We start from the raw sequence: 12,858 nt of genomic DNA on the forward strand, positions 1-12,858 counted from the left end.
TCATTATACAAATTCTTATCTGAAAGTAACAGAGTACAATAGTAATTTCTAATATATTAACAACCCATTAAATTGGCAGCTGACACAAAATAATGTAAAATAGACAGTAAGTGAAATCTTTGACAAACTGACTGATTAAAATTATGAAGGAACTGACCAACAAGCTGTTAATTTCCAACACCTACAGTGTGTTGGGAGCTTGACACTTTAAAGGTAGACTCAGCGAAATGATGTTGCCATGAGCAGCACCGCAGATATTGAGATGAGCGAGATGCAAGACTTCGCTGTAACACACAGTTTCTGCGCATGTGCGCAGGTTCGCTTCACGCTGTTCACAGTGTGGTAGACAGGGCACCAAAACAGTGGAGAAGTTGAGCTTTGCGCTTCAACGCTCTTGTTGCGGAAATTCACCCACTATGCTGTTTACGTTCTGCATCTACGTCATATTGCTGAGTCTACCTTTAAAGTGTTCTTGGTTCATTATCTGTCACTTTGAATTTCTCCCACAGTGTTAGGAGCCTAAAACTTTTTAACACTAGGTTGAATGATGGTCCCATATGTACACTGTGGGTGTTAAAAACACTAAGGAGATTTTGGTACTTATTTCATGAATGCTTCCATCATGTACATTATTTTAGCTAACCAGCTTTTCCCCGAATTTTGGTGTTTTGTACTCTGAGAATGGAAGTTCTGAAATGACAAACGGCAATTCCATTCATGCTCAGATTTTTTGGTAAACAGTCAAGGCGTGCTTTGGGATATAGGGATTGATTTCATCAACCCTTCCTTTGTCTTGTGTGTTTTTAAGTCTCAGACTGGAACAAAAGCTTACTGTGACTCCCCCAGTACCTGTGCACCAATGGAGGCTGCTGAGAGGAGGACGACTCATAATAATGGCCGGAATCGAGTGAATGGAATGGCATCAAACACATTGTGTTTGATACCATTCCATTCACTCCATTCCAGCCATTTTACTCCATTCCAGACATTATTATGAGCCGTCCTCCCCTCAGCAGCCTCCACTGCTGTGCACCCAACCCCTCTGCTCTGGATCTTCCTATACAAAGCTCTCTTCCATGTTGGAGCACAGCAGGAAAGAGTCCACCAGTCTGGGCTTGATCAGCTGCTGGTGGTCGGCGGCCTCGATGCTGTCTGGACACCCCGTCGCCAGCCTCCTCAGGGCAGCCTGCAAAGCACAAGGAGAGGAATGGATCATTGAAGACATTCAACACCTATTCCAATGACTGCACTATAGCATATGACATAGCACAGCATAAAATAAGACAATATTGATCACAATAAATATACAGGTAACTGCCAAAATAAAGGAAACACCAATTTATAGCGTCTTAATGGAGCGTTGGGCCAACACGAGCCGCCAGAACAGCTTCAATGCGCCTTGGCATAGATTTCACAAGTGTCTGGAACTCTATTGGAGGGATGCGACACCATTCTTCCACAATAAATTCCATAATTTGTTGTTTTGTTGATGGTGGTAGAAAATGCTGTCTCAGGCGCCACACCAGAATCTCCCGTAAGTGTTCAATTGGGTTGAGATCTGGTGACTGAGACACATACACCCTTTAATAAACCCCCTATGCTCTTTTGAGACCTCTCTTTCAAAGTCACTGAGATCTCTTCTTCTAGCCATGGTAGCCAAAATAATGGGCAACTGGGCATATTTATACATGACCCTAAGCATGATGGGATGTTTTAATTGCTCTATTAACTCAGGAACCACACCTGTGTGGAAGCAACTGCTTTCAATATACTTTATATCCCTCATTTACGCAAGTGTTTCCTTTATGTTGGCAGTTACCTGTGGATCAATATAGACTATAGATCTAGATATTGCTGATTCTCAGATATACAGTGCCTTCAGAAAGTATTCAGACCCCTTGACTTTTTCCACATTGTTACGTTACAGCCTTATTCTACAATGGATTAAATATATACAAATCCTCAGTAATCTACACACAATACCCCATAGTGACAAAGCGAAAACAGGTTTGTAGAAATCTTTGCAAATTTATACAATTAAAAAAATACCTTATTTACATAAGTATTCAGACCCTTTGCTATGAGACTCGAAATTGAGCTCAGATGCATCCTCTTTCCATTGATCGTCCTTGAGATGTTTCTACAACTTGATTGGAGTCCACCTGTGGTAAATTCAATTAATTTGACATGATTTGGAAAGGTACACACCTGTCTATATAAGGTCCCACAGTTGACAGTGCATGTCAGAGCAAAAACCAAGCCATGAGGTCGAAGGGATTGTCCGTACAGCTCCGAGACAGGATTGTGTCGAGGCACAGATCTGGGGAAGTGTACCAAAAAAATTCTGCAGCATTGAATGTCCCCAAGAACACAGTGGCCTCCATCATTCTTAAATTAAAGAAGTTTGGAACCATCAAGACTCTTCCTAGAGCTGGCCGCCGGCCAAACTGAGCAATCGGGGGAGAAGGGCCTTGGTCAGGGAGGTGATCATGAACCCGATGAGTGACTAGTCAGGATCGAGGAAAAGATGAACGGAGCAAGGTACAGAGAGATCCTTGATGAAAACCTGCTCCAGAGCGCTCAGGACCTCAGACTGGGGCGAAGGTTCACCTTCCAACAGGACAACGACCCTATGTACACACCCAAGACAAAGCAGGAGTGGCTTCGGGACAAGTCTCTGAATGTCCTTGAGGGGCCCAGCCAGACTTGACCCCGATCGAACATCTCTGGAGAGACTTGAAAATAGCTGTGTTGCGACGCTCCCCATCCAACCTGACAGAGCTTGAGAGGATCTGCAGAGAAGAATGGGAGAAACTCCCCAAATACAGGTGTGCCAAGCTTATAGCGTCATAACCAAGAAGACTCGAGGCTGTAATCGCTGCAATATTTCCATTTTTATTTTTTTTATTTTTAGCAACAATTTCTAAAAACTTGTTTTGGCTTTGTCATTATGGGGTATTGTGTGTAGATTGATGAGGGGAAAAAACAATGTAATACATTTTTGAGTAAGGCTGTAACCTAACAAAATGTGGAAAAAGTCAAGGGGTCTGAATACTTTCCGAAGGCACTGTAAGTACTTCAGCTACTTGCTAATGGGCTGAGGATTGACTGACACTGTGCAGTGCATGACTGCTTCAGTATTCTGTATTAAAACCGAGAGGGAGCATGGCCGTATGAACAAAATTACAGTTCTCCAGCAGGTGAATAACATATCCACTACCGGTCAAAGGTTTTAGAACACCTACTCATTCAAGGGTTTTTCTTTATTTTTACTATTTTCTACATTGTAGAATAATAGTGAAGACATCAAACCTATGAAATAACACATATGGAATCATGTAGTAACCAAAAAAGTGTTATACAAATCAAAATATATTTTATATTTGAGATTCTTCAAAATAGCCACCCTTACGCCTTGATGACAGCTTTGCACACTCTTGGCATTCTCTCGACCAGCTTCATGAGGTAGTCACCTGGAATGCATTTCAATTAACAGGTGTGCCTTCTTAAAAGTTAATTTGTGGAATTGTTTTCCTTCTTAATGCGTTTGAGCCAATCAGTTGTATTGTGACTATCGTATCTGAAGATTATGCCTTTGTTAAATGTTTTTCATGAAGAAATGGAATGGTGTTTATGTTAGTATCAAGAGGGAATGTTTTAGGTGTAACGCCATATACAACAGACCGGAAGTGTGTTGTAGACAGGGGAGACTGGGGATTGGCCAGAAGAGGGAGCTTCATTGTTTATAAATAGGGGGGTTAAACGAAGAAGAAAGGGAGAACGAGCAGCCATTCTGAGGCGTCGCTCTCCGGGTGTCATGTCACCTGTCATTTATGCTGTAACCTCGTGATTTTAATAAAAGCCTCTAACACGATGCAGCATAGACGGACTCTTTGTTGACAGCAATAATGGCCACCATTCACCCGATACGACATAATGGCGCCCAACGTGGGGCTGGGTTTGCGTCTCTTCCTTGTTTCAGTCAACCGCCAGGCTAACTCGCTTTGAAGCATGGCCAAAAAGGGTGAGTTTTTCTTACCGCTTCGGAGTTTGTTAGATTGGATACGACTTGTGTACACTGGAGAGATGTACCATACGACCTTGCCTCGGGTGGCGTTGTTGCTGTTGACTAGAGTCTGTTAAAATAGATTCCATTGGTAACGGTTGGCAATGGGAAATTTAGAGCATTAAAATAGATTCCATTGGTAACGGTTGGCAATGGGAAATTTGGAGCATTAAAATAGATTCCATTGGTAACGGTTGGCAATGGGAAATTTGGAGCATTAAAATAGATTCCATTGGTAACGATAGGCAATGGGAAATTTAGAGAAGGCCGATATGCATTCTTTAGGGCACTGTACCGCTTTAAGACCTCCAGGGGGGGCCATTTTAGATGTTGGGCCGGCAAATCCGTTTGCACGATAGAATGGGTGGACGGTGTTTTTTTTTTTAAAGAGAGCTCGGATTAATGAGGTTTATCTGATTGTGATTATGATTTGACTTTCGTCCGACGGGATGTCTGATTGGGTCTAATTTCTCGGTGTAATGGTCATTAGTCCCGGTAGCAAAAACGGTAGGATAAATATGTTTAAAATTGATAGGGCAGTGCAGGTTACTTAGGGCTGGGTAGGCCGCAGTTAGCTAAAGGCTAAGGCTAATGTTAATGCTAAATGGGAGTGTGTTTCATGCTACATGGTACATCGTGGCTAAGGCTAATGCTAAATGCTAATTGTGTGGTGTGCTACATGCTAATGTATCCTTAGAGACTCCATTGCGATGGATTAAAGTCTCTTAAACTTGTCTCTGTGTGTAAGTCAGGTTATATGTTTTGTGAGCGCTGTTAAATGTTGTTTGACTATAAGGGGGAAACGGGAGTTACAGCTGGACTGTTATTCTGTCTGTTTGGGGAGAGAGTCCACGGTGAAAAAGCATGGGGTTAAATGGATGTGCGCATGCGCTTGATTTTACGGGGCTAAAACTACAACATGCGGGTGTGCTAAGCCTACAAAACAAAATGGTGGGTTAAGGTCATAGGTCCCATTTGGCGTTACCCTGCAAGGGAAATGGACACAGACAAAGAGGAGAGATTTTAACACGAGTATTCTAGTTTCAACGGCGGCTGGTTAAAGATGAAACTTGTTTTGTGACCTATTGAATTTATACATTAAATATATGTTGGCGAAGTATAATGAATTGAATTAAATAATTAAAAGACGATTAAAATTAAATAAAAATGTTTTTGAGCGATCTATTTAGTTCTGATTTTAGTCTTAGAGTGAATAATGGGTGAACGAAGGAATATTGAATATGGTTGAAATAACTCAGGGATTGCATTAACTACTAAAATGTGATTCTGTGTCTCTGTTTTTCTGTCATATGAGTGGAGCAATACGATACGACAGGAGAGAGGAGGGGCTGACGTGACATCACGTGACGAGGCAGACGATCGGATCAGATATCAGGCTAGTTCACAAAATCATATTTTACAAAATATGTGATGTTATGACAATTTTACATAGGCTTGGCAAATGATTCATTAAAATGTGCATTTTGGAGTCTCTGTGCATCACTGGGCTGGATTACAGTTCGGTTGGAAATCAGGTACTGACATTATTCGGCAATTAAGATACTTGGGTGCATATTAAACAATGGAATTTATAAAAATCAAAGGGTTGTAAGGTTAGAAGGCTTTGTTTTTGGGATTGCTTTGAAGTTGACTAACTTCATTTACTTGCATTTGATGGGTTGTGGTAAGATAGCCAACACTAATTGATAAATTGGTGACATAGGAATAAAAATTGGTTTTAATTATTCATGATTTTTAATTGATTTATTTGGAGTTTATTTGGATTTATTTGGAGTTGTTAGGTTTATATTAATAATTACAGGAGGGAAGCCATAGGCTATACAGTCTAAAATAAAATAATTCACGATAAAGGAATATAAAAGGGTTGTTACAATGGGGAGAAAGGACAGCAAGGCTAGATGAAGGTGATTACACCGATTGATATAGGGAAAAATAGTAATCCTTTAACTAAAGTAGTGTTAGAAAGTAGTGTTAGAAAAACTAATGGCAGAAGTTAGTACACCTTTCTCACATACGGATTCAGCAAAAAGTACAGCTTAGGGATGTTTATCCTCAGCTTTCAGTGATCATCCAGCCGGGTGATTGTTGCATCAGAGATGAAGATGAATAATAGATAGAGGACAAGCAGAAACGACGATGAAGATGGATCCAGAACTCCAGAAGGAAGGAAATGAGATGTCTGGAAGAGAAGAGTGAGGTTAAAGAAGACGAGGAGGATGAAGATGAGAGTGATGATGAAGAGGTCATGCATGGGTGGATATTACTCTGTGATCAGATGGAAGTTGAAGATGAAGAAGGATACACGAGATTTGATCTCTGATGGAAGTTGAAGATGAAGATTTGGAGATTAAAGGTGCTTTATGTTCAAGAGGATTTTATCCTACAATGACTAGCAAAGAAGAAATAGAAGGAGATATAGACCGATGTTTATCATGCCTGGATAAAGCAAATAGTTTAGAAGAAGTAACACAGCTGAAGATACAGAAGAGGAGAAACTGCTGAGAGGATCCCAAGAATTGGAGAAGAAGAAGAAGATAAGTTTTGGTTATGAAGAATCAGAGTGAACCAAATCAACAATCACTGTTACAGCTTCAACTGAACAATATCAAATGCAATTGTACCAGCCAAGGGGGTACCAAATGTTCCATATCCAAAGCCAGTTTCTGGACAGACACAGAATTGAAGAGGACGAGAAGACTTAGAAGGAGGAGGAAGATTTCAGCTACACTTCCAGCAACTTTCAGAAGACTGTTATAATTGTGGACAGATTGGTTACTTTACCTGTGAGTGCAACAAGTCGAAGGAAACAAGAGAACATTTTTAAGGAAGATACAGGGGCAATTCAAGATCAACTGTTCTCCAGGTGAACTCTAAAGATTCTAGAGTGCCTAGAAGATCCGGAAGGGGGGTGCCAGTTGATAGCAACGATTAGAGAAGAAGACAAAATAGCTAACAATTGAAGTAAAACCAGAGGACTATTAGAAGTGATGGTGAATAGTGGAAAAACTTATCTGGGTTCAGCCTAAAGAGGTTAAACATCTCACTAATTGATAACTAATTAGGATAGGGATTTGAGGTAGTAAAACAGTTAATTACTCTTAAGGTACTAATATTAGAAGATACTGTTATTGCAGTGTTGGGAAGAGATGTATTGTTTAAATTGAATTGTACAATAAGATGTACACTAGACGACTGTCTACTAGACAATCTGTCTGAAAAGTTAAAAGGGGTGACTGTTTATTCTGGGTGACATTCTTACACTAAGAGATTTCAGGCTAGGTTAAAAGGTGTTTAGTCGTTTGCCAAGTCTGTGTGTAATGAGTCAGAAGCAGGTGGGAACTTTCCCAATCACATATTCTAAAAATTTGGTGGTAAAGGGATTTTGTGAATAAATCAGGGGAAAAAGTTTTAAATGTTATGAGAGAAAAGATTGGATTAAAATAAGTTAGGAGTAGATTAGGGTTGAAGGAACTCTGAGACAGTAAGCTAAGTTTCAAAGTTAGTAGTAAGAGAGAGAACAATGGTGAATGACACTTTAGAGTAGGGAGATCAAGGTAATTATAGGTGTATTTTTTATAATCAAAAGTTTGAAAGTCAGGAATTAGAGATAGGACTGAGATTTGGGGAAAAAGTGACACTAGTGGTGATAGATGGAAGTACAAGCAAAGACAACTTTTTTCTTTGGGGAAAAACTAGAAGCAACAATAAGGACATTAACACTTCAGTCTATTATAACAACAGTGAGAAGCAATTTAACTCTTTCAACATTGATAGGTATTAAAGCCATAAATATATCGCATTTGGTTATAAGGGAACCAATACAGCACCAATTTTAGGGGAAAGAATACTTATTAGGGTTAGGATGGGGATGTTCCTCCCATATGGAGAGATAATTATGGAGAATAAGTATTGTTATCAGGACCAGGAGTAGAAGCTGTGTCCCCTAGTCAAAGGAGGGATAGTTTGTACAACGATATGAAGTGGAAGAGGTTAGGAGTGACTGTTCACTTATTTGGCGTAATGTTACAGCGAAAGGTCAGGGAGAATATATGTATACTTATCTAGGGCAAGCATTAGAAGTTGTTCCGGTTAAGAATTATTGGTTAAAAGGCTATGTAATTCGTAAAGTGACGCTTATGATGGAAGATTTCAAATCTGTTGAAGTTTCACAGTCACCAAGGGAGTTCAGGAAGAATATGTTACAGTAGTCACTCCAACAGTGAATAATACACATAGGATAATGGGAACTTTTGCACTAGAAGTAATTAGGGTTGATACAGCAATTAAGTCAACTACTTTAATGGTAACTTTGGAAGGGATTAGTGATATGATGGCAATAGCAAATGTAGGGAGTATGACACCGACAACAACTTTTCTGAAATTAAAGGGGGTCGCAAGAAGGACTCAGGGTTTATGTTACGGATGGAGAGTGCTGTCAATGATAGTACGAATAGGGTTAAAATAGGAGAGCAGATAGTAGTAGAGAGAATATAGATTCATCATGGAGGACAGGATGAGGTCTTTGATTTTAATGACAGACAAGGAGAGGTATCTGATCAGTACCGCTCGTTCTTCTGTTGTGGAAGTTAGAGATAGATTAACTCATTCTGTAAGATCAGTGAGGAATCTTGAGGGTCCATGTCTGTTGAGAATTCCAGCACCAAACATGTTAGACGGTCGCGCGGCCTCTATCAGGTATGGGTCAGTCTTATGCTTTGTCATGACTGTGGTATCAGCAACAGTCATTGACAGATAAAATAATGTCGTTGTCAGAACAGTGGTTTAAGCCTAGGTTTAAGTGTTCTTGGTTAAATGAATTACCCTATGGGAATTGTTAAATGGGAAAGGAAAATCAGGTAACAACGGAACCCTGAAGTATTCAGGTGAAACATTGAGGGCTAAAAGTTGTTTTTGTTCTAATAAAACATATGAGGTAAAGGGTATGTTTATGGGAATATCAGATTGTGATGATTATATGATGACTTTGGATAAGCATGACCTTAAGGGTAGTAATGAGAAATATAAGGTTACTTTTTAATATACCAGGTAGTAAGAAGAGCAGGACTTTGATGGTTAAACGATTAGCTTTTGACTGACAATGTGACTATTGGGAATTTTAGAGATATTTGGTGGGTTTGTGATGATAAAACGTATATATTCTTACCCTATGGATGGATAGGATGTTGTTAATGTCAACGTTGAAGCTTCCATATGAGGCTTTTACTATTAAAAGAGGGGTAGCACCGAACACAGATCAATCTGAAACTAGAGTTCAAAATAGGATGAAAAGGGACATGTCATAGGCTTCAAGCCTATCATTGAAGGATAAGTCTAAGGGAGAAGGGGGGACTTTATTCATGGTATGGTGTAACATTTGGGAAGATCATATTGATAAATATTAGTTATACTTTGAGTCCAGATAGTTCAGATAATATCACTGGGGTTATAGATGCATTGAAGGAAATAAGGGATGCATTTGGAAGACTTGGTTGCAAGATCAGTTAGGCCAGTAGGGGCAGTGATGGGTTACATTTTAATGGCAGCTTTGATAGCACTGTGAATTTGTTACTTACCTTTGAGAAAGTTATGATATTGAGATAGGTTGGAGAGTGATGCCTGGAGACAACACTCAGATGCCGGAGTTTACTGTTCCTGATCTGGAGGAAGATGGATGGACTACTGATGGATAAATATCATTTTTTTTAATGAGTTGATTATTTTTCAATTGTTTTCCAATATTAGGGTGATTTGTAGTATGATTTATGAATCAAAGGGGGGAATAGGTTTATGTGATTCATACATCATTTATATATCATTTTTAAATTCTTAGGTGAAATTGAGGTTTAATTTGAAAATGTTGTTTTGCAAAAGATACTGTTTGGTCGTTTCTTTTCTTTTCTTCCAGAAGCATTTGGGAGAACATGTGGAGATTGAAATACTCAAACAAGGACAATATGAAGGGACAATATGACTGGAGGAGATGAAAGAAGGAGAGGGTGTGGAAAGATTCTGATTTCATCATCAACAATCCATTGGAAGAGGAGACTACGGGGAGATGAAGTGTAGTGGACTACATTCCAGTGTCTGCAATGAAATATAGACATGTGTAATACATAATTGTGTCATATTCTTAGGTATTAATTTTTGTAGAATGATGTTTGATGTTATTGAATGCATGTGAGGATCTTAGATGTTTTTGTTTATTTCGTGAATGTTTAGGGACAGGGAATTTAGGCAGGGAGAGTTCCACTTTAGGGTCCAATGGGTTGACCAGCCTTAGAGTGGATGTTTTTGGATAGGATTTTGTTTGCAGGGGCTTACATGTGTATTTAGTTGCATCATAGTTTCAAATGCATTTACATGGTTTATGAGGTTATCTGGAGTACCGAAGGTGGTTGCCTGGGGCAGAGGGACCGTGAGAGAATTTTACTGTCTTGATTGATGGATGGATATCTGAAAAGATGGCTGCCGGACAGTTTTTCGCTCTTACACTCCATAGAGATTTGTTCATATTTCATAGTAATGTATTCACACTTCATAAACAGTTGTTCATATCTCATAGAAAGGTATTTACACTCTAGAGAAGAATGTTTTTGGTTTAATGTTAAAGATACTCAATAAGATAAATTGTTACTAGTCATAATCCTATTCTGTTTGTTTTCGAGACGTTTAGTTCGTCTCGAAGGGGGGAATATCGTATCTGAAGATTATGCCTTTGTTAAATGTTTTTCATGAAGAAATGGAATGGTGTTTATGTTAGTATCAAGAGGGAATGTTTTAGGTGTAACGCCATATACAACAGACCAGAAGTGTGTTGTAGACAGGGGAGACTGGGGATTGGCCAGAAGAGGGAGCTTCATTGTTTATAAATAGGGGGGTTAAACGAAGAAGAAAGGGAGAACGAGCAGCCATTCTGAGGCGTCGCTCTCCGGGTGTCATGTCACCTGTCATTTATGCTGTAACCTCGTGATTTTAATAAAAGCCTCTAACACGATGCAGCATAGACGGACTCTTTGTTGACAGCAATAATGGCCACCATTCACCCGATACGACATGACAAGGTAGGGGTTTATACAGAAGATAGCCCTATTTGGTAAAAGACCAAGTCCATATTATGGCAAGAACAGCTCAAATAAGCAAAGAGAAACGACAGTCCATCATTACTTTAAGACATGAAGGTCAGTCAATCCGGAACATTTCAAGAACTTTGAAAGTTTCTTGAAATGCAGTCGCCAAAACCATCATGCGCTATGATGAAACTGGCTCTCATGAGGACCACCACAGGAATGGAAGACTCAGAGTTAAGTTCATTAGAGTTACCAGCCTCAGAAATTGCAGCCCAAATAAATGCTTCAGAGGAGACTGTGTGAATCAGGCCTTCATGGTTGAATTGCTGCAAAGAAACCACTACTAAAGGACACCAATAAGAATAAGAGACTTGCTTGGGCCAAGAAACACGAGCAATGGACATTAGACCGGTGGAAATGTGTCCTTAGGTCTGGAGTCCAAATTGGCGATTTTTGGTTCCAATCGCTGTCTCTTTGTGAGACGCGGTGTGGGTGAACGGATGATCTCCGTATGTGTATTTCCCACCGTAAAGCATGGAGGAGGAGGTGTTATGGTGTGGGGGTGCTTTGCTGTTGACAATTGTCTGTGATTTATTTAGAATTCAAGGCACACTTAACCAGCATGGCTACCTCAGCATTCTGCAGCGATACGCCATCCCATATGGTTTGGTATTTGGTATTTTATCAGGAACCCCATTAGCTGTTGCAAAAGCAGCAGCTACTCTTCCTGGGGTCCACACAAAACATGAAACATGACATAATACAGAACATGAATAGACAAGAACAGCTCAAGGACAGAACTACATAAAACAATTTTTAAAGGCACACGTAGCCTACATATCAATACATACACACAAACTATCTAGGTCAAATAGGGGAGAGGAGTTGTGCCGTGAGGTGTTGCTTTATCTGTTTTTTGAAACCAGGTTTGCTGTTTATTTGAGCAATTTGATATGGAACGGAGTTCCGTGCAATAATGGCTCTATATAGTACTGTATGCTTTCTTGGTCTTTCCTTGCAGCACTGGACCACACGACTGGACAATAATCAAGATTAGACAAAACTAGAGCCTGCAGAACTTGCTTTTTGGAGTGTGGTGTCAGAAAAGCAGAGCATCTCTTTATTATGGACAGACCTACCCCCATCTTTACAACCATTTAATCTATATGTTTACAATCTAAGGTAACGCCAAGTAATTTAGTCTCCTCAACTTGTTCAACAGCCACACCATTCATTACCAGATTCAGCTGAGGTCTAGAACTTAGGGAATTATTTGTACCAAATACAATGCTCTTAGTTTTAGAGATGTTCAGGGCCAGTTTATTAGTGGCCACCCATTCCAAAACAGACTGCAACTCTTTGTTAAGGGTTTCGGTGACTTCATTAGCTGTGGTTGCTGATACGTATACGGTTGAATCATCAGCATACACGGACACACATGCTTTGTTTAATGCCAGTGGCAGGTCATTGGTAAAAATAGAAAAGAGTAGCGGGCCTAGAGAGCTGCCCTGTGGTACACCACTTTACATGTTTGACATTAGAGAAGCTTCCATTAAAGAAAACTCTGAGTTCTATTAGATAGATAGCTCTGAATCCACGATATGGCAGAGGTTGAAAAGCCATAATACATACGTTTTTTCAACAACAGGTTATGGTTAATAATATCAAAGGCTGCACTGAAATCTAACAGTACAGCTCCCACAA

At 39.8% G+C, this 12,858-nt stretch overlaps 1 protein-coding gene across 2 annotated transcripts in view; it reads right to left on the reverse strand.

Moving 5' to 3' along the window:
* Window positions 1–958: 958 nt before the first annotated feature.
* LOC121532070 (protein inscuteable homolog) overlaps window positions 959–12,858 on the reverse strand; it is a 130,010-nt gene continuing 118,110 nt past the window's right edge. For both annotated transcript variants that reach the window (XM_041837740.2, XM_041837739.2), the window contains exon 13: window positions 959–1,186. In XM_041837740.2, the coding sequence (XP_041693674.1) occupies window positions 1,058–1,186 (129 nt within the window). In that variant the 3' untranslated portion in view covers window positions 959–1,057. The remainder of the gene's footprint in view (window positions 1,187–12,858) is intronic.

This window comes from Coregonus clupeaformis, chromosome 19 (assembly GCF_020615455.1).
Source record: "Coregonus clupeaformis isolate EN_2021a chromosome 19, ASM2061545v1, whole genome shotgun sequence".
In the NCBI taxonomy this organism is placed as follows: domain Eukaryota; kingdom Metazoa; phylum Chordata; class Actinopteri; order Salmoniformes; family Salmonidae; genus Coregonus; species Coregonus clupeaformis.